The sequence below is a fragment of the Haplochromis burtoni genome, unplaced genomic scaffold (genome assembly GCF_018398535.1).
Source record: "Haplochromis burtoni strain Fernald_Lab_line unplaced genomic scaffold, NCSU_Asbu1 Contig_226, whole genome shotgun sequence".
NCBI classification, from domain to species: Eukaryota; Metazoa; Chordata; class Actinopteri; order Cichliformes; family Cichlidae; genus Haplochromis; species Haplochromis burtoni.
Genome location: NW_024582587.1, coordinates 928,076 through 950,820, shown reverse-complemented (window position 1 = coordinate 950,820; position 22,745 = coordinate 928,076). Strand labels below are relative to the sequence as shown.

The following is a 22,745-nucleotide window of genomic DNA, read 5'->3' as shown; positions in this document are numbered from 1 at the left end:
AAGACACCGTTTTTCTACACTTGACAACAACCTCACTTCTGACTTTAAGAGCGATCAAAAACATCACACCAGCTGTTCAACAAGTTTGCAGTTTTCCACAAAAGCAGCACGTTACTCACGCTAAACCCTGTGACGTGAAATATTATCAGCTAAATTAAAGCTGCCAGGTTACTTTCCACATATTTATTAAGTTAGCTGATAGCTAAGACAGTCTTTTATTTGTTTTGCTTGCTGCAGGCAGTAAACACACATTAGCAACACAGGCAAGAGTGGAAGAGACTTGTGATAATGGATGATGAGGGTGTTCTTCATTCTTTCTAAAACACACATGGGTGCTGCAGAAACCTGAAGGAAGCGCTGCTGCTCTGTCACATTTATTCTTTACTTATAACTCTCTGCTTTTACTCTAAGAGAATTCAATGGAAACAGACCTGCAGGCAGGCACTTCAAATTACAAAAGCAATTTCTTTAAATGCATAAGCAATCATTTTCTCCGGCTGAGGAAAAAAACATAAAGCAATTCCACACGATTTTTAGCCTTGACCTACAATTTCAAAATAAGTAACATCACGGCTGAATCGTCTATAAAAGAGGGACAAAGAACACAAAAGCAATGTGAATGCTTCACAGTAACAGCTGATACCTACAGAGTCTGTAAGCAAAGCACCTGCAAAGGACTCATGAAAATAGAGCACGTTTTTTTAAAAAGGTCAATTTATTGATTCAGATATTAACTTTTTTTTTTTTACCGTTTGTGTTTCATTTCTGTGCTGTTGCTCTCTCATTAAACATAACAGATCATTAACATGTCTTTATGTGCGTTACTTTATCTCAAAGTTTTATGTTTTCATGGCAAATGTGAATCTAAACTGTCTGATGGTATGAGCAAAAAACAAAAAAACAAGCTGATCTTTCCCACCTCTGTCATCTCCTTCGCCTTTGCGACTGGCTTTCTTTCGGATGCGGCACTGCTGTGAGTAGTCCACCACTTCCTGCCGTGCCTTGCGGCCCTCGGGAGATGGCGTGAAGAACTTTGTGAGGGCATCGATGAGGCCCTTGGTCTTGTTGTTGAAGCGCAGGCTGCTGTGTGACAGGTCGCCGTCCTCCCGCATGGAAAAAAGCAGCCTGTCGTCTCCGGGGTAACCTTCGCAGGAGGAGCTGGAGGAAGAGTTTGCTGAGGCCGAGCGCTTCCGCCGACCGCGCCCTCCCAGCTTCTTAAAGGGCCGCCCCGGCCTGCAGAAGACAAAAGTGTTAGGGTCAAAGTCACAATCGGTCACACATTGTAATCACTCTGCAGTGCAAAAACCACCTAAACATGCATTTATCTGTGTTTGCCACAGTGTGCACACAGTGATTGGTGTGCAGTACAATCTCCAACATACTTGGAACCACCTTACTGCATTATTATATATACAAAAAAAAACAACCTTTGGCATTACTCTTTAAGGGTAAGATCTCATTACTGTCAGTGTCTCAAATTTCTGCATGGCATTCGTAAGTATGGAGGACCAAAACAGTCAATATTAAACATAAGAAAATAATGATAATAATAATAAAAGTGTCGTGAATGGCACTTAAGGTGATTAATCACTATTAATCCCATTAAATGCATTTTATTTCCTTTTAAATAAAATACAGCACTAGTAGGTTTACTACTGCTGTAAATCTGTCTTTGTGTTGATTCTAGTATTCATTTGCTTTTAGTCATTTCACCATTAATTTAACCATTAATCTGATTATTTGATCACATTCTATACATGTTTTTTATGTTAATTATGACAGACACCATTATATAACCCTTAGAAAACATCTGATTACTAAGTGGTTTCTAAGTCCTCCATACTCTCAAACACCTTGGGTCTGTGATGAAGCAGACACAGGTGCTCTGCATCGCAGTGATACCGCCTCAGACAGAATTAGTTGAAGGCGTTTGTGTACCTGTTCTTGGGCCGTCCCAGCGGTGCGTTGTAGCGCCGTTTGATTTGCGCAGCCTTTTCGTGTAAAAGCTTCTTTCCCTTTTTCCTTGGTTGGCAGATTTGACAAATCCACATGCCTAGGAGACGAAGAGGAAAAATGGAAGTGTTCACACACTGAGACAGTACCGGCTTCGGTGCACATACAAAGAGGCTCTGGGAAGCTTGTAATGCATTAGTGCTTAACAGTGATGCATTAGAGTGAGAGCCATCAGCTCAGGAGATGGTTTAATCATTAACTGCCATCATAACGGCGATGCAGAAGAGCAATGTAGGAGCGCTGTGTGGTCAATCGGAGGAATAACAGGTACGAGTTTGGCTCGGAGCAGATAATGGAGACGGGATACGAGTCTTGTTTAATTACCTTTTGGCATCCGCGTGAGAGGAGGATCGCAGCACTCCATGTGGAAGCCCCGGTCACAGGAGTCGCAGAACAACATGTTGTCCTGCAGAGAGACACAAAATAATGACAATCATCTTCAGGTCACATGAGTAGTAGAACAACATATAATCCACTAAGTAAATACAGGTGACACCGCTGATCAAAGCTGCTGAGCTCATTTTAATTCCATATTGTGATGAGAGTTTTGCATACTTTGCCTTCCCTCCGTCCTCATAGCCTGTTTCATCATTGTGCAACTGGCAGCATGTTGTGAATTTTCCTCTTAACCTCTCCACAAACATTTGAATAACAATCATACCTCGCCTGACAAGTAAGAGAAAAGAGTGAAATCATGCCGATGTTGACTAAAATAGCTCATTCCCAGGATCAATCCCTGGAAAGAGACGCTGATGTCTATCAGCGTCTCTATCTGGCACTTAAGCTGAAGATCGAGCGTTCACAGCGACTGTCAGGCTGCCAGGACGCCATATTCCTTCATCCACTCACCGCATTCTTTCCTTGATCCTGACAGCTGCTGCAAGTCTTGCATTCGATGCACTGCCACCACAGAGCCTTGACTCGCGCTGTGAGCTCCGGGGAGAATTTGAGACAGGACGGGTGGCCTGCAGGTAGACAGACACACATACACAAACAAGCACGTCAACATCACACACACTTTTCTCTCACACTCTCACTCCATTTTTTTTTATGTTTCCTGCTGACTGACAGTTGTGACCCACTTGCATCATTGAAGGAAAAAAGAAAAGAAAGAAAGTCCTTTTGGAACTGGAAGCCCTCACTGAATCAAACCTGGCTGCAAAGAGTGTGTTAAAACATAAATGACAATCTGTCAGAGCCGTGCTTTTGCAATGTTTGAAGAGCGGCAAACAAGACGGCCTTGTCTGGGACGAAACCCCTCTGAGGGAAGGAGAGGAACACGCTTGTCTGCTTCCGATAAGAGATGTCGGGCCTTAGCAGGAGTACTACAACTTGCATGCCAATAAAACCAAAAATTGAACCAGGAATATCAACTGGGTTCAAGTTTAAGAACGACACCCGCCCATAATTAAACAATGTTATGTTCAGATACTAAATGAAGTTGAAGTGTAAAGTATTACTGAGAAGAGTGAAGAACATGACTGGACAGTTTAATAGACTGATGAGCTGCTGAGTGTCAGTAGCCACTTAGACCGAATCAACTGGAGGTCTGGGCGGTTAATTAAGTATCAATTTCAGTTACGAAATTGGCTCCGAACAACTGTGAAAACAAAATAATCTGAATACATAAATAACTTTTGCATTAATTTTCACTATAAATAAATCACCTGCAGGCCTTTTGTTAATACCAATGTGTACTCGTAGGTATGTTTTTGTCCCCAACAGCTCCAACTCATTCTTAGTTTACTACATATCAGCCAAGATAATCAAAAGAGGGCCTCTGTCTCCACACTGTTTAGGGTCTATCACGTGTTTGTTTGTTGGATGTGGGAGTCAGCTGAAGTGTGCAGGGTCCTGCCATTGCAAGATGGTCAACACCTGCTAGTCTGGGTCCATATATCACGAGCCTGTTTGCCACCTTGTGTGATAATCTGTTTTTTTTTTTTTTTTCCATTTGAATTCATGTTCAAGGAAATCCCTTATTTGAAAAGAAGACGTGTGTTTAGGTCCAAACTGTACGATATCTGTCGACTTAATGAATAACAGTGTTAAATGATCAAGATTACTATGCTGACCAAAATCATTATGATTATTATGGACTTATTGAACTGCCATCAAAGGGTGAAAGCAGTGAAGTGTAAGCTGCCTTTAAATGTCTGACAGCAGCTGCGTTTGTACATAAATGCAGTTGAAGTATCGATTAAGTAGCAACATAAAAGATGAAGCACCAGAGACAGCTGCGCGTGTGTGCATGCACACACTGTGAAGTTTACATCTTCCTAAGATCCCATCATATTTTAAAGCCCCAGTCTATGAGTCTGAATGCATGCTTTTTTAAAATAACTTCTTTAATGTGTCACCACCAGTTACATGGATGTTTTTGCAGACAGCTGATTGGCTCCTCTTGTGCTGTATCTGTTCTCTCTACAAAACCTGAATAGTGCAGAGTCTTGTAGGCGGCACTCACCGCTGTTGCCACAGTCGGCGCAGGAGATGAGCTCCTCTGGCTTTTTATCGCGATTCTGCTCCTTGGTCCCCAAACAGAAGCTGCAGATGGGGATGGGCTCCGCCACCGGCTGGCAGAGGGACAGAGCAGAAGGGAAGAGGGGGGAGACGCGGGAGAGAAGAAAGGGGAAGGGGGGGGGGAAAAAAAGAAAAAAAGAAAGAGTCGAGACTGTCAGTCAACTTAACAGCTTCATTGTACAAATGAAAACAAACAAAGTGGCCTTGTGTGTCCCGCCACAGCGGATGACTGTTGCTGTGTGTATTAAGACGCTAACAGTGAGCTGAATGAACGCTACAACAACACCTCTGGAGCACATGTGGATTTCTGAACAAAGAGTTTTAAGATGATGACGAACACGAGAGCCACTATGATTAGCGGCTTTGTATAATTTATGTGGCGTGTCACGTTAGAGACTGCCATCATGTGTCACCGTCTCTGCTGACTCCTCTGCTGTTTGATCAAAAGCTGGGACTGGGCTCCTTAGCTCGTACTGGCTCAGGCGCGTAGTTCCACTGCAGCGTGTCCCATTTTGACACGTTTTTCCTCCCTGAAACATACCATTAGCTATTCAGTTCTGCGACTGCATGAATCTTTTAGCGGGTCCCCTGAAAGCACAATCCGTGGCAGCAGCAGGTGTGCTCAGGCACAAAACAAGCCCGATATCTCATATGCGCGCACGCACAAACCTAAGCCAGGTTTGTGTCCATGAAAACAAAAGGCTGGATAACGTTTTGTTAGACATCAAATAAGACTTGTGTGTCCAATAAAGCTGAAAAATCACATCCCTTAAGCACTGCAGGTGCACTTCACAGAAACAAGCACAACAGGGGGTGGGGAGGAGGAAGGACATGAGGTGACTCTCCTTCAAAGTTTCTGGATCCTGGAAGCCCCGAGGGGAAGTGACAGTTTACTCGTACGCAACCAGTAATTTTCTTTTATCTGTTAAGCAGCTTCAAACAGAATGACTAAGCCTAACGTTAAAATGCAGCCATAATAATTTATACTTTGGTTTTCTTACTTACAGCCTGCATAAATGTTACTGTATGCAAACAGATACAAATAAATGCCAGGAGAACTTGTGCTATAACTTTAAAATTGTTAGTCTTGCATGGTGACCTGTCGTCCTGCTAAAATCAACTTTGATGCTAGCCTCCTTAAAAAAAAGAAGAAGAAGAAAATGCTGAATAATGAACAGCTTAGCCCACATGATTGCTAGCTGTAAAGGTGTGCCAAGCAATTCTGAGTTAAAAATAACTTCCACATGTTCTGAGGTTCAGCCAATGCCTGTTTAGAACTTCATTAGGACAAGAAACATAAACACAAAAAACGGCCTGAAAATGCACCAAACAAGAAGAGAACTAGAGGTTTCTCCAAGGCACGAAAATCAAAGCCCAACTACAGCGTGTTTATTAGAAGAAAATAAGATGCAACTGTGGCACAGCCACTGACTGTGAGAAAAACACTTGTGATGAACACTCTGGAGGAGCTACAGAGCTCTGTGGCTGAGATGGGAAACACTGTCCTAACGACATCTGTTGCCTGACTGCTTCTCAGCTCTGTGGCAGAAGAGTAAAGGAAAACCCACTGGTGAAAACGATTCTGCATGATATCTGGACCAGTGCGTGCCAGCAGTCACAGAGGAAAAAGACTCTTCTGCAAGCTGAGACAATGTGGAGCATTTGTAAGCCACCCTGAGCTCTTACATTCAGTCTGAATCCTGCACTGAATATCAGCCCAAACATCCGATGCAGCAGAGATGCTTCTCTGCGTCTCCGCTACTGAAAACAGGACCCAAGTCTTGGACCTGTGATAACTTTTCAAGAGCACATGCTTTGATTGCTGGGCTCTCAAAGACCAAACCGTACCCTGTACCCTCTGTTCTACTCACAGTGGGTCGCAACAGCAGACAGCACCACATATTTGATTTGGAAGATTTTTACTCTAGATGCCCTTCCTGACACAGAGTGTCCTCTGCTGGTCTCAAACCGGGGACCTTTTAGACATTAAACAAATGTGCAACCCACTACACTTTGGTGCTACCCAGACCAGTTATCGTTTGTATCAGATATCACACAGATGCATTATAACGACTAATGTCACGGGTACGCAAATGTGATATCAACACAAACACATTAGCATTCATACTGCAGCTCACTGAAGTCTTCTTCAAACGAAAGGTGTCATTGCTCAGGAAGGGGAACAAAGAAAAATTGGAAAAGGCACAACAGTAGCAAGCATCAACTGCCTCTAGCATGGAGACAGTAATAAATAAACATATATATATATATATAAATAAATAAATAAAAATAAAAGGATTTTACTTCCTGGTCTGCAAAGTAAAGCAACACTAAAGTGCCTTAAACCCACATTTAATGGCAACCGGGGGCGATAAACAGTAGTTTCTGGGAAAACTGCACTTAAAGACCTGTGTAATCACTTCTCTGTTGGGTTTCAGGGCTCAGTCACTTATTTTGAGTCATAGTGAATGCCACATTCAGACCATTTTATAAATGTTAGGTCGTTTTAAGTGTCAGAAAGAAAAAAAACTATCCAGTGGGTGCTTATTGGCATGTGCTTTCAGTCACATCAGCAGGTCTACTTTCATCGCGGTATCTTTTACACTGCCTACGGAAACCAAGAGTACGTGATGTGTGCATCTTTCTTCCTGTGCCGCCCTCGATCACCCTGAAACTGGCACTCTGTCATCATGACTTTGAAACCTTCATCTTTAATCAGATGGGGCCTCTTAACACACTAAACATACTGTGAATGCACAAAGTGACAACCTGAGCTGGCTCTCTGTCGATCTCTTAGATGGATAAATGCTTGTTGTCACCTTCCATGTGCCTGTGCAGTTTCACCGACACATGCACGCCTTAACAGAAAGCAGAGGGGTACAAAAAGAAGATAAAAAAAACCCTTAATGTCTCCCAGAAGGCACAGTTATGTTAGTTTGTAATTTAAAACCAAACCGAGACAGACACAGAAAAACAGGACAAATTTGACCTTTATTGGAAACTCTAAACATCATCCGTCTCAAGGACACTTTTTAATCAACACAACCGTAACAATAAAGGTGCTCTCCTTTATTAACGACACAAGTAGTACAAAGGAAACACCAACATGGCAGTGAGTGAAGCTGGTGTTAAGGTTTTTACAGCACAGCAGGGTAAATGCACGTAGCTGCGCCGAGCTAGGTAGGCCGCTTGCTCTGGCAGGGAGGAGACGAGGACAAGAGCTTGATTTATTGGGTTCATTTCCTTCTGACTCAGGCTGCTTCAGCACCCCCCACCCTAAACAGTGCAGGGACTGAGAGAGAAAAGGGGATACAATAAGAAAGTTAAGGGAAGTGAGAGGTAAATGGAGAGAGGAATGGAGCGGGCAAAGAAGAGGCAGATAAGCAGAGACATGCAGGGAGCACAGGAGGAGGACAGAGGCTTAGCTGTGGAGAAACGTATACGCGCCAGCTCTATCTGTGAAAAGGTTTTACAACTTTACAGGCAAAACTTCTATAAATGGTGATCGTGCGCTAGTTTATACTGCGAAAATGAAAAACAAGTCATTACCAATCTCCATGAGCATTATGAAAATAACTGAGCTACAAAACAAGTCGACAATTTCACTAAAAAGAAATGGAAGTCAGCAACAACAAGGAGAGAAAAAAAAAAAAAGAGGAGGAGCGCTGTATGGAAAAAAAAAAAAAAGACAGCGAGGACAAAAATAACAATCCAGAGGGCAGGAGAGGGAAGGGAAAGCAATGAGCGAGGAAGAAAGAAAGAATGTGCACCATTCCTCGGAGCAGCCTGCGTGCTACCAACACCTCAATCATTCCTGGCGCTTTAACCCCTTCCATGCCGGAGGAGGTCAACTGCTCCCACTCGGCCTCTGAGCGCTCGAGTAAACAAGAGCTGAGAAAGAGTGAGAGGGAGAGGGCGTGCTGCCTTTCACGCAGACACCTTGTTTAGAGACGCACGCTACAGCGAGGCTTCAGTTACTGACTGCCACTACAAATGAAAAGGAAAAGCCAATCCTCTTGGAAGTGTGAATCTCAAATTCTTCCCAGGAACAGCCGTCTTCCCAGTTTCAACCTTTCCTTTTAAAGCGCTAGTTGCCAGAGCCCTTGTTGCGCCACAGCGATATTCCAGAAACCTCTCAGACTTCTTCGACATTTAACTTGAGGCGTGCGTGTTTGTGCGGATCTACGTTGAGCTGGCGTTTACACATTTTGGCTCCGAGGATTATTTGGAAGCCACAAAAAAAGACACACCTTAGTGTAACTGTTATTAGCTACCTGCTTTTACAAGACGGCATTAAAAAAAAAAACCCATAAAAACCTGTCATACAAGTAAAAGGTTTCCCTTTTAAAAAAAAAAAAAAAAAACTTAGAACAACAGTTGTACAACAGTTGAAGACAGCCTAGTCTGATCCAGCTGACACACCCACTGATGTTTTATGGATCCATTAACCACAGAACAGTCAACTCTCCCCCTGTGTGTTAACATGAATGCCGTGTTCAGAGGGATAATAGGTTATTAACAAAAAATACATTTAAAAAAAAAATGGTGGTGACCTGGTTTCCCCTCCATATGCACAGCTCTCTCAAAGACAGAGGACAGGGGAGGGAGACAGGAAGGGGAGCACAATGGAGGGAAGGACGAAAGGAGAAATGAAGGAGGTGGTGGTGGGGGGGTGTTGGAATAAAAGGCAATGGGAGAAAAGAGAAAGGGAGAAAAGCGTTGCTGTTGTCCTTGTCTCAAGTCAAGGATCTCATTAACATGGGAGCCTGATCTCAGCTGGCCCCCCAACACTACCACCACACTTCCCTTATGTTCCCTCCCCAACCTCCAACACAAACTCATTGATCACTGTTACAGGGCACGCCGCGCAGCCAGACAACACACAAACACTCACTCCGAGAATCATTAGATGGTCTGAACACTGGTAGTCATGAGACACACCTTGACGTGCTGTCGGTTGGCTTACACGCACGGATGCTCTTGTGACAATAGCTGGCATGTAAAAGTAAATAAAGCATCTGAAATCTCAAATCCCTGTAGCTCCATTGGCCGGGTAGTGACGTGAAAATAACCGGGCTGCGTTATCCAGCGACAGCTTGCGGAAGACCCTGCGATGTGCAGTGCGTCCCCTCCCTTCAGCCGAGCCATCGCCCTCCATTTAAAAAAGAAAGAAAAAAAATCATCGAGGTTAGCCAGGGTGCACGGAGCTAAATCACGGCATCAAACGAAGCGGGACTGGCCGTGCTCCAGCCGTCACTTCCACAGCTGCTCAACACATTGGCTCCATTTGTGGGGATGGTGAGGTTAGCCGTACGCGAGGCCTCACACAGCTAAGGTTCCCGTGCCAAATGCCATTCACATCACTCACTGGTGAGCTCGAGGTTACTGCTCCCCTTTGGGCACTGCCACTACTGCTAATGTAGCTTCTATAGACTCTTGGCCAGTTGCATCTGTTCGTAGCAGTTAATATGTGGCTCGCAGAGTCACACTGCAAGACGGCAAGTGAAACCTGGCTGGTGCCAAAGCTGAACACTGCTAAAAACATTTTAGGTGTATGAACACCAACTACAGGTGATCAAAACTTGAAAAATTAAAACTAAATTTCAACATAATGACCAGCCAGATTCAGATATTTTAGCATGACTTTCAGACATTTAAATATCTGTCCATCTTAGTCAAGCTCTTACAGGACATACAATAATACAACAAGGTGTCAGTTTGAGTAAACTCATCTTCCCACTTGTCACTCCACTCTGCGTCTACAGACAGGTAAAACAGAGAGCAGAGAAGGGAAAGCTCATGTCTCTGCATGACACGGTTACACTAAGTGACAAGTCCAATTCACACTGACAGAGGTAGCCATCATCTGACGTGTCTTTGGGATGGATCAATGCAGCTGCGCCCCATATGCACGCTTATTTCAAACGTGCAAAAGTTCAAGCATGTACAGTCTGTGTGCTTCAGGGAAGGCTATAGCATGAAACCACCTAGGAAAACAACTTTTGTTACCTCTGTATAGGGCTGTGCGATATGACCAAAATCTCATATCCCGATATAAGAATTCTATCGTCCGATAACGACATAAATCACAAAAATGTAACATTTTCTGTAAATTCTGTGAATCTCGTCTTGCGGGAAGTGTTTCAGGCTGCGCGTCATGTACCTGGAGTCGAGTGTTTTAACCGATGCATGAAACGATAACATTTTTAGACATAAGTTGTAACAGCCGCCGTTTTCTTTGTGAGTATTTATTACACAGCGTGCTGCGGGGAAAAGCCTGTTCTAACGTTTGAGTCTAAGGTTTATTTTTTAGCACCTGACGGCTCTTTTTTACTTCTCATCCGTAAATAATCTGCTCTTTCACGTGATTCAGTTTATTTTGAAAAGTCTCAACAGGATCTTCAGCTTTATTGTGAAAGGTTTATGTGCGTGCAACATAAACAAGCAGACACGCGATGCTGTTACCGTCATTGTTGCTAACGACAATGCATAAAAACAGGCGCTTGTCTGTCTGTAGTGTGGTTATATAAAATATAAGAGAACGAGAGAACTTTAAGAAATTAATATAGCCACTACAGTGACCATCAAAACGATGAAAAAATATTGCCGTAATCAGTTTATTTTGCGACACCACGAAACAAACGATAGCGTAAAATGAAACGATAGACGTTTTTATATCGTCGTCCGATATATATCGTTATATCGAACAGCCTTACCTCTGTATACCACTATAGCTCAGCTGCTTGAGCAGGTGACCCATGACCCAAAGGCTAGAGTCCTTACTTCAGTGTCCCGGGTTCAAGTCCACCCAAGTCATATTAGTTAGGAACTGTTGCCAAACCAAGACAGTGTAGTGTTGTGCTTTAGGGCTGTAACTGATCATAGTCAATGCTGGCTCATTTTCCCCCAATTAACTAATTAATTGTTTGATCCAAATAAGTAGAAAATGGTGTCAAATACCAACCAGTTATCCTCCGGTGGCTGCTTTAATTTGACAAAACACAATAAATAGAACAGAGAAGAGCAGCAAATCCTCATACTATCCCATTACCAAAATAGCGTGCAATTAATTTTCAATCCATCAAGAGCCTCCATTGTGTTTTGAGTAAAGTGGCCCTTTAAATAACTGAACGCTAAAAACAGTTTTCCCATCTCTCTGCTGGCGTGTACCGCCAAGTGTCAAACAAGAATTGTGCTTGTGGTTACAGCGAAGCGTGAGCTTAAAGCTGTACAGAATGAGACTTTTTTTTAAAACTTTGGACACTAATGGGGGGGTCAGCCGAGGCCGGGTTTCTGTCAAAATGGAAATAATTAGTGCTTGTCAAAGGGAAAGCAGGGCAAATTATTTCACTTGTTGAAATTTTTTTTTGGATCAGTCAAAAATCTGAAATTCAAGACGAGCTAACACCAGACTGGGGGTTTGGGGTGGAAACCAGTTCATTGCACCCAACTTAGTCATTTTCCCAGCATTTTTGTGGTGCAGCGCTAACTCTGGAAAATGCTTCCATGCATCCAGGGAAAAAGCACAGTTCTCTCCTGTAACAGCAAGACATGAAGCAGCACAACGAAGCATGTGAAAGTTAACCATATCAGGCAAGTTTTATGAAACTGTGCACCAATTTTAAGGTTCTGGGCCAATATTTTTGTTTAAATATCCATGTGGTTCATAGCTGATGCCTATGTATATATTTATGTATTGCTGGTCCTGCGCAGTGACAATGATACATAAATGATACATAAATGTCATTTTATTTGCTAATTTGTTATCAGTAAAATATCAGCTGATAGCGACACATTAGGGCATCTTTAATAATAACATGCAGTGCCCAACGTTAGGAGTATATTGGACCATGCAAAACAGTTCACTTGCTTGACGCTAACATCAGCCAAATCTGTTAAAGGTCAGTGGGACATTTTGGAGGGAAATCACTGCAATGAGGGGTACAAGTGTGAAAACGTAGCTCTGCAACTGTGTTGCTGTTCACAAGTTGCTTTTTTCACACGTCCTCGCCGTGACACTGCACGACGACATTGAGAACTCTGGTTAACCCCGCTCCAGCTGTTGAGCGGAGGGCAAATGCAGGGCAAGAAGATTGCTCTTTCCTATTATAACTGGAAGAACATCACACACTGACACACACAAGTATACCCACACAGATACAGATATATATATATATACACACACACACACACACACACACACACACACACACACACACAAAGGCCCAGCATCAAGCCCATCCCACCTAATGGCCATAGCCTCATACTGCTAACGGGTGCTCAGGGAGGCAATGAGGTTTGCCATCTATATATCCATGACCCCTGGTTGACTTTTCTCCCCCATTTACCTCCCCCTGCATGACCTGGCAATGGCACCCTATTAGGGTGAGAGAGGGGGGAGACAGAGAGACAGAAATAGGGTCTGGGATCCCGTTTGAATGGAGCACCCCGATGCAAACATCAGCGAGTTAAGTACACAAATCTCCCTGCAAATGGGGTCAATGCTAGTGCTTAGCCATTTGTTTTGATTTTCCTCCCCCCTCCGCTGCCTTTACTCACACTCTCCCTCCTCCTTTCCTTGGGAAATCATAACTGTTAGCAATCATGCGGGGCAATATGGCAATGATGCGCGGGTAGAAAAGTAGCGAGTGGAGCAGAGCGATCGTGCACCATCGCCGTCTCTCGGTCTTCCGTGCGCACAGTTTTATCTCTTTGACGCATGTGCCACTCACACAGACACAAACTAACAAATACATCAAGAACATGGCAACGTGGGGCGCACAAAACACACATGATTGAGCGGCAGAGTGGTTCCTTCTCCTGGAGAGATTCATCAAGGCACAGCACAAGAAGAAGCGCTGAGAAGAGGGAGGGGGGAAAAAAAACAGGCAAAAAAGGAAAAACAGAATATTGTGTGACTACCAGACACAAATGTCAATTTCCTCACTGCTGCCGCAGCTTCTCCATGCACCATTTAGCCCAAAGCTTCAAAAAGAAACTGCAGTAATCTCCCTATCCATGCCCCCAAACTGAATTCATATTCTTAGGCTGATTATGAAATTTCACTGATGCAACAGGGTGGCATTTTCAGTGAAATCATTTGTGTTACAATTGACTCTTCTGCCAATATTTACTGTGAACTAACAAATCTAATAAAAGAACCATGGCAGATCATACGGTAAGAAAACAAAAACCAATGCATTCATCTATGTAGAACCAATGCATTCAAACTGAGGCATGATTTATTCTGTTTGTATTTTGCCTCTGAGGCAGCAAAGCAGGCTGATCACTCGCTGAGTCAGAGAGGAGGTGGTTGATTTCTGTTTGTCTTAAGAGGTGGATCATCTGCAGCCAAGCAGGTCACTGTGTTAGGCAGAGCCCATGTGATTGCAGCCAGCTCTCTAGGCTAATCCTATTCTGTGTGTGTGCACATGCACGACTATGGGCATCCTTAAGCAGGAGCCCCCGTGGCTGCAGACATGTACACACAGAGGCCAGACAAAGCCAGAAGACAGCCAAAACAGTGCTTATGATCAGTCTAGTCTTCTCCAAATCTGATGGCTGTCGAGTTAAAAGAAAAACCTGAATGCCTGATCCCTACAGTGAGTCCCGTTATGCCATGGAGGGTGACTTTCGGATATTGTTTTGGTTTATTTGGAAGGACGTGTCACTGCAATTCAAACCAAAGTTGATCTGAGTGATCGCCTCCATCCTGTGATGAACCCTTTCCATCCTGCTGGGAGTGGTTTCTTTTCCAGGATGGCATCACTCTCAGTCTGCTTGCTTTTTTTTTTTTTTTGTCTTAACATGCAATAGAATGGGTTCAAGTCTGTGTGTATGTGTACAAATATCTGGCCCTTAGAACTAGAGGTTAGCAGCCGGCTGCTCTCCCTGATCAGGTTACAAAAGTGGGTGTGTTCCCTCTCTCCTCTGTCGCCTGCATGTCTGCCTCTCCCTCGCCCTCTCTCCAACTCATTCTGTCTCCCTCAGTTTCTCCTCCCGCTACGTCTCTCCCTTTCTGGTTACAGGAGCCTGAAAGTTTGCGTCATCCAAGCCTCTCCCTCTGGCAACGCTACAGACCACCTCTCTCCTGCTCTCTTATTCTCTCACTTGTCTATGTTCCTTCCCTTGCCTTGCTTCCTTTCTTTCTTTGTCCCATCTCCCGACAGCACCTGACAGGCAACAGCCCCACAGCTGGTCCACAGTCCCTGCAGGAGGCTGGATGCCATGTGACTCCCCCTTAACTTCTCATCCTGTGTTGCTAGCCCACCAGCCACTCACCTAGCATCACTCTGGTATTGCCCGCCTGGCCCACATCACACGCACGCCCACCCAGTAAAAGCAAAGGCAGACTAGCTGACTTGCTCCAGCTTTCTAAGATGCATCTATTCTTTTTCTCCTCTGATGATAACACAAAGTCATACTTCAGTTTGAGGCAGAACGTTGGATCGTGCTTGCTCTCAAACCTGTTGCACTGCCACTCTGATACTTTTCAAATAACTCTGATACTATAACATTAAGCCACTCCTTTAGATGCCATTTGAAAACTTAAAAAGTGACACAAAGTGAAAGCTTACTACTCTGTAGCAAAGTACAGGGTTGCAGGGGATGACAAATTTGGAGCAGCAGGGAAAATGCAGCACCAGAGCCTTAGGTAAAAGATCAGCAACAAGAATGTGTTGCTTTCACTTTCACAAATCATGCTCACTTGCCCTCTGTTGGTCCAAAAAGTTCACTGATAAACACATCAGACTTTTAGATTTCTTCCCACAACAATCTCAAATACGGTCGTAAGCATATCTGCGATTTTAATCAGGACCTTCAGATGCCAACAGGCAACAGCGCTTCACACTCATTTTTTCACTAGAGATCAGTTCTATCTTGATCTCAAACAGGTCTGTAATCATTGACACTCATTTACAGGCCATATAACCAAAAATAGAAATCATCCAAACACTCCACAACAAATCCATGTGACAAACCAACGAACGCAGACATACAAAGCATAATAAACGTGGCTGTGTGTTTACTTTAAGTGTATTTTATTTTGTATGTCCATGTCTGAGTATGCATTCATGCGGTTTTACATGTGTGCAGAGACTTTACCTTGTCTTTCTCGTGTGGCAGCAACCGGACCGGGGGCAGCGATTCCAAAGACACCGTGCCAGTCCCATCATCCTGGTTGCTGCTACGGCTGAGGAGCTGGAACAGTGGACCCTGTTTGGCCACGCGCCCGTGGGCCACGGCTCTCTTGAGGGCTACCCTCAGCTGCTGGTGGAAGAGGCCCGGCCCCATGGAGCCGCTACCCGACAGGTACGCCGCGACATCAGCCTGACACTTGAGGAAGCGTTCGATGTTCTTTAAGGTGGAGCCACCCGGCTCGTGGAGCCCCTCCAGTGCCCGCTTAATTAATTTGTTCCAGTCGAGACCCGGTTTCTTCCCCGAATGCGAGTGAGAGCTGCTCCCTCCACTGCTGCTGCCACCACCTGCTCCTCCACCGGAGCTGCCGCCTCCGCTGCCACTGGAGCTGCCAACACCTTTGGGCTTGGGCAGGGCCAAGCGCCCAGGGTTATCTGGGTCCTTGTAGGAGTTGAGACCTTTGTTGGTAACCTTGAGTATGGTACCATCCTTGACACTAAGCTCTAACTGCTCCAGAACTGTTTTGCGGTCCAGGCCATGGGACATAGAGACCGCATTGCAAATGCGCTCCTCTGATGGTCGCTGCTTCTGCTTCTTTACCTTCTTGATGGCCTCTAGAATCCATTGGGTGTACAATGGGTTTGCCAGTTTCACCATGGCTGCTGTCTGGGTGGGTGCAGCAGCACTGGGGCCTTACCGCGAGGACCACACACACAAAAAAGTAGAGACTGTAAGCCAAGTAAACACTTGGCTTGCGCCGTAGCGCCGCCGCCTCCTCCTCCCTTTTGCCCTCTACCAGCTTACTATCCCTTGTCCTGGGGTCGCACAGAGAGTCCCTCAGAAGCTGAGTATAAGCAGCACGAAAAGGAGCAGCTGATCATAGCACAACCCAACTGAGCCAACCCTCCACCTGGTGAAAATCTGGTCCACCCACCACCCACTTCCAGCCAGGTGAAGATCCCTGGCAAGAGGCAGGGGGAGCAGAAGAAGCTTCAGATCTATTACCAACTTATACTCCCACAGTACCCAAGGTTGGGCAGGGCAGATTTTGGTTTGGCTTTTCACAAAATGTAGGCGTTTCCTGTTTAGACGGCCCCCGGAAAAAAAAAGAAAAAACAAAAACAAGGACTGCCAATAACAGCAGTCTCCTCTGCTCAGACTCTCCGGGACATGAAAATTGTGTTTCAGTGATAAACGCGAGGACAATTGCACAAAGGTTTCTGATAATTATATCACTCCAGAAGATTGTGAGTTTTCCTCTCCATCCACATCTCCTTATTTTCGCTTGTTCTCATTTGCTCCCTTTCTCTCTTCCAGCAGTCTGAGCTTCTCAGCTCTGGGACGGAACAGATATCTCACCACAGGGAGCAGCCAGGACCGATCACCTTCATGCCTATTGCACTTCAGTAGCTGATGAAAACTGTAGGAGGGGGAAAAATAAAAAACACAGACACAAAGAAAGAGGTTATAGCACATGGCTGCAAAGATGGGGCACCTAATTTTACAATTTTAGAGAACAACAAATCAGAGTGAGATACAGATGACACAAGAAGGTTCATCTTTTCAAACCAACCCAGGCACATCATCTGGTGGCATTCATATAAACAAAGCCATACCTTCCTTCTGAAACACTATATTACCCCGTATACTAGACACGACACTGGTAAAAAAGGGGGAAAAAAGTAATATTTATTATCCCTAGCCAACTTCCCAGATTTCTGTTTTTAAATAAACCACCATGGGATTGTACCACTAAACAACTATCACTAAGAAACGCACAAGCAGTGACAAGACCAGAACTCCTAAAAATGAAAAAACATTAAGAACCGTACTCATACCTCACGCAACTGTTTAAAAACTGTGTGTTACAAACATTGTAAACAACCCCATCCTCAAAAGTGCACTACAGAGTTGACAGCTTGGCTAGCTGGGTTGCTAACGTAAACATGTTACAGTCAAAGCACAGAGCTGTTAGCAAACATTAGCCGCAAGGCTAGCTAATAATCAAAGCCAGATTAACAGTCGCATGGCCAAACCGTTTCCTGTCGTTCTGTTTACTCACATATTATGTCAGGCTGCCAAGTATCTGACAACAAGCCTTCCCGCTTACTGCTGTTGTGTAGCAAGCTAACGTGAGAAGCTAGCCAACAAGCTAGCGTTACAATCTCTGTTACTAATGTTACTCGCTAACCTGAAACGTAAACAGCGTGAAACTGGGGGGGGTAGCCAGCGCTCCACCACAGAAGAGCGAGAGAAAAACCAAACATTTCCGCATGGACCTGGGATTTCTGACAATACAAAGCATCACACCACAGCAAACACTGCGAATATTCTCCCCATGAATGTCACTCAGATACTAACGTGAGATCGCGGCCTTGTATGAGGCACAATGCAACTTGCAGACGGCCATCTCGGCTAGCGGGCAAGTGCAATATTTAAGATGGTCTTAGCGGGTGGTTCTGCAGCAGTGCTGGTTCCGCGGCCTAGCTCTCAATCTTCGGCATGGGCGAGCAGGCTCTGCCCGCGTAGACGCATCCCTACCAGTGGTCCGCACCTCGCTGACTTCCTCCCTCCGCTAACCGCCCTCCCACGTAACGCTACAGCCTGCGGTGCCGTGAAGACAAGGCCGCTAAAACGGAGTAAAGCTAGGCCTCTGTTCGCCCCCCTCCCTCCCCTCCATACCCCCCACCCACATCCGCGATCACCATCCCCTCCGTACCCCTCTCCCCTTCTACCTCTCGCGGTTCCCCAGAAAGCCAGAGATGGTCCGGTTCTGGTTTCGGAGGGAAGCTCGGGCAAAGCGGACCGCGGAGAAAATCTCGTATCCTCCCATCCGGCTTCCGCTGCTACTCACCGGAATTTGGTATCGAGCCGCCGAGGAGAAGGTGCCAAAACCGTGCGAAACGAAGACAACAACAAGCCCAAAAAATGCAGCCAGAGACCAGGGGCTCTAGAGCCGACGCCATCTTTGAGTGAAACAGGAGCACGGCTGGTGGGGGAGGGGGGAAGACTGAACAGTCAGGCAGGGCCCAGGGACCGTCTGCATGGTGCGAGGCGAAGATCCAGGGGACGGAGCAAAAAGAAAAAAAGAAAAATTCACTGCAAGGCGCGGGGGCGGCGGCGGCGTGCTGTTGCTATGAGAGGGGTGTGGATATTGCTTGAGCACATGAAATGGAAGAAAGGGACAGATGGTGGTGGTTGTGTTGGAGGAGGGAAAAAAATAAAAAGAGAGGATAGGTGTTCACGCATTCTCTGCTGTACTACAGCTACACAGGAGGAGATTCAAGGGAGCGTCTGTATTTTGCCTGGCAGTTGTAAAAAAAAAAAAATCAAAGCCAATGAGCGTGTCTTAACGTTAGAGGGTATTTAAAGATCAAAGTGAGACACTCCTCCACATTGCAGTCTATTGTGGAAGCCGTGTGTGTTTTAAACTGAAGATGGAAATTGAGCCAGATTTTCTTTCTCCCCCCAGAGGTGATCAGATGTTGCCATGTGGAGCTATCTGGAGTATTACAGTACATGATAAAGCATGTTATTATCTGCCTGTGCAGTGTAGTCTTAGTGATGCATCGCTCATCAGACTGTGAAACACAGAATTATCTCTCCAGCAAAGGAAGCGGTTAATGTAAAGTCTCTGCGGCCATCCCACTTTGTTACGTTTGATTAAATGACACACCGAGTCTAACACCTTTATTTTATATTCACGTTTGGCCAAAGCAGGGCTTGTGCAGCTCTCAGAGTCACATCAATTATGGCATCTGGTGACAGGTGGAAGCAACTTTGTCTAAAGGTATCGCTCTCGGTGTGCTCGAATCCACACTGTGCTTGATTTTAAACCGAAATTGCAATGAATGTGTGCGAGTCATGGGTGTTTAAACTTATAGTATGTTGCAGAAAATGACAGGAGAGAGAGACTACTAATCATGTAATAATAATTTCTAAATGCGCCACAGGGAAGTTTGAACAATCTAAGCAGAACCCTTTCCTTATTCATAAGAAAATCAGTCAGTAGATGAAATCGGATTTTTGCTGCTTCAATTTCACAACCATCATGACACGGGAGGGTACTTGTGTTTGAAATCTGGCAGCAGTCTAATGCCGAGAGCTCCCTGGGTGGAAATTAAATTATCTGCAGCTTTGTGTAAAATGATGTGTACAGCAGTCCTCGGAGACAGTGTCTTATAGGGGAGCAATTAGACCTGATGTTTTCCCATGTTAGAGGTGTCCTGCGAGAGAGCGAACCCCCAGCAGTGCAGCGGTGATCAAATAAAACCCAGTAAGGTCACATTTTACTGGCTGTTTTCCCCGCACTCCTTCAGGGACAAATAAATCACCAACTAATTGTAATTAACAGTAGCGTTATTGCAAAGATAAATAGTGTGATGCGTTAACACATGAGCTGCTATTAGCACGTGCCTCCTGAGGACTCACATTATATTACTGTGTACAGTAGGCCAGCTAACAGATGGACAATACTCAGGAGGAGCCTGCACTGCATCTATCGTTCCCGGCCATGAATAAATAATGTTGTGTACCATGATCCACAGCAGAGGCCATGTTCACCAACACACAGCAACAGGAGAAAACTAATCAGGGTGGGGCACGGAGTGGAGGAGTAGGGAGCCACCCTATTGTAATTTTGGTAAGATCATAATTGATTCAGTTACATAAACTGAGCTGAAGTTTTACCTACTTTATAACTGTCATCTGGGGGAAGTGGAGGAGTGCGAGACGGGATATTTAAAGGATCTAAAACTGTATTTACACACATTTTTGTTGGCGCATACTTATCTTTATTAGATTAGTAGTGGATTGACCAGCTAACAGACAAGAAGTAGGGCAGAAAATTATTGCAAATTGACTTAGATAATTAATTAAACGCAGTGTTTAAAGTGGACCTATTATGCCTACAGTGTATTATTGTAAGGTCTTTACCTGACAATATAAAGCGCCTTGAGGCAACTGTTGTTGTGATTCGGTGCTATATAAAGAAAATTGAATTAAGTTGATGGTGGCCCCAAGAGCTCGAATGCACGGCAACTTCAGAAAACTCCAGCAAAAACTGAAAAATGCTGCAAAAGCACACAAAACAGTACGGAAGCTGAATAAAAAAAGAAAAAAAAGAAAGAAATAGAAACAATAAAACACAACTTAAGTAGGAGAAAAAAAACTCAAGAGACATAGAGACAGAGCAGAAATGTTTTTGAGGAGACATTAAGGTGGATCGTCTGGCTGAGTGGTGCGACAGAAACAACCTGCTGCTTAACACCGAGAAGACCAAGGAGCTCATCGTGGACTACAGGAGGAATGCTGACCCACATCCACCCATCCACATTAAGGGGACGGCTGTGGAGCGTGTGAGCAGCTTCAAGTTCCTGGGAGTCCACATCTCCAAGGATCTCACCTGGACGACCAACTGCTCCAAGCTGGTCAAGAAGGCTCACCAGCGCCTCTTCTTCTTGAGGACTCTGAGGAAGAACCACCTGTCCTCAGACATCCTGGTGAACTTCTATCGTTGCACCATCGAGAGCATCCTGACCAACTGTATAACAGTCTGGTACGGGAACTGCTCTGCCTCGGACCGGAAGGCGTTGCAGAGGGTCGTGAAAACTGCCCAGCGCATCGCCGGAGCACCTACACCTACATCTACAGGAAAAGGGCTGGGAAAATCATCAGAGACCCCAGTCACCCAGCACAGGGACTCTTCACCCTCCTGCCCTCTGGGAGGCGCTACAGGAGCCTCCGGACTAAGACCACCAGGTACCGGAACAGCTTCTTCCCCACAGTTGTCAGACTCCTGAACTCTGCCTCCTGACATCTGACCCACGTTAACACATGGACTGAACATACACACACCCACAATGGACAACTGTACCCTCAAACACACAATAATAACATGGACTGAACCACCACTCACAACCACTAGCACTTTATATAGCCTCTGTAGAAACTATCTACACCCTCACTTATCTTAACTGCACTACTGTATAGCTCTGTGTAAATAATCATTCTGTACATTCGTTAATTTTTAATCCTACAACTGTTTACAACTTGCATAGTTCCCATTTCATTATAGCTGTTTATCTCAGATTTCTGTAAAGTTATTTATTTCATATTCTGTATAGTTTTTCATATTTATATCCTGTTCAAAGCTTGTACATAGCTTGTACTCACTACAGCCTGTACATACTTATAGTTATAGAATATTCCCAACATACTTCATACCGTGTACATTATAACATACCATAATAGACCCATTTCTGTAATATACTTACATATCTATACTATTGCTAATATATATTGTAATATATCTATATCACTAAAGCACTTCTGGATGGATGCAAACTGCATTTCGTTGCCCTGTACCTGTGCATGTGCAATGACAATAAAGTTGAATTCTATTCTATTCTATTCTATTCTATTAAGGTGACGGAACAGCTGATGAAGTGACCTAAAACCAAAACATGTAAAAAGTTGCACCGAGACGCGCTTAAAATCAGCTGAGGATTCTTCAGTGTTGTGAGGGAGAAAAAGATGCAAGTAAATATTCTTTTTAAAATACACATTTCACGTAATACTGCAGACACTTTATTAACGTGTTGCTAACTGCTATTAGCTGTTCACTGTTAGCTCGTCACTTCTGCTCTCGTGCTTGCTGATGTCTTTTCCTCCTCTTTCTGTTTTGTTTTATTCAACATCTGTTGTGTTTTGTGTGCTTTTTATCTAGCTTTTAGCATAGCATTTATTTTTTTGCTGGTGTTTTTTTTTTTAATTGGAGTACGTTTGACCTCTCACGGCCACCGTGCTGTGTGCCAAAAGCTCAGAGTTCAGACAGTTTTTTCTACTCTTAAATCTTTGTGACGTTGATAAGCGTGGATGTCCTTATATGGTCACATTCTCCGTGATCACAGAAGCCTCTACATCCTATCGCTTGTTCACAAAGAGTAGCCATTCAGAAGAAAGCTGGAATGAGGACTATTTTAAACTGCAGATCATGCATAGAGATAAAAATATAGAACGTAACATCTCCCATTTAATCTAGGAGCCAACAACTTCCACAAGTGAGCATC

The 22,745-nt window shown here is 44.5% G+C and overlaps 1 protein-coding gene across 4 annotated transcripts in view; it reads right to left on the bottom strand.

The window, feature by feature from the left end:
• Positions 1-18,644, bottom strand: part of kat6a (K(lysine) acetyltransferase 6A) — a 43,089-nt gene extending 24,445 nt beyond the window's left edge. For 2 of the 4 annotated variants that reach the window (XM_042226750.1, XM_042226753.1), the window contains exons 1-7: positions 18,530-18,644; positions 15,643-17,095; positions 4,481-4,589; positions 2,863-2,978; positions 2,338-2,419; positions 1,939-2,053; positions 920-1,233 (exon numbers count right to left, since the gene is read on the bottom strand). In XM_042226750.1, the coding sequence (XP_042082684.1) occupies positions 920-1,233; positions 1,939-2,053; positions 2,338-2,419; positions 2,863-2,978; positions 4,481-4,589; positions 15,643-16,332 (1,426 nt within the window). In that variant the 5' untranslated portion in view covers positions 16,333-17,095; positions 18,530-18,644. The other 2 variants (XM_042226752.1, XM_042226751.1) reach the window with 2 other exon arrangements.
• Between the last annotated feature and the right edge of the window lie 4,101 nt (positions 18,645-22,745).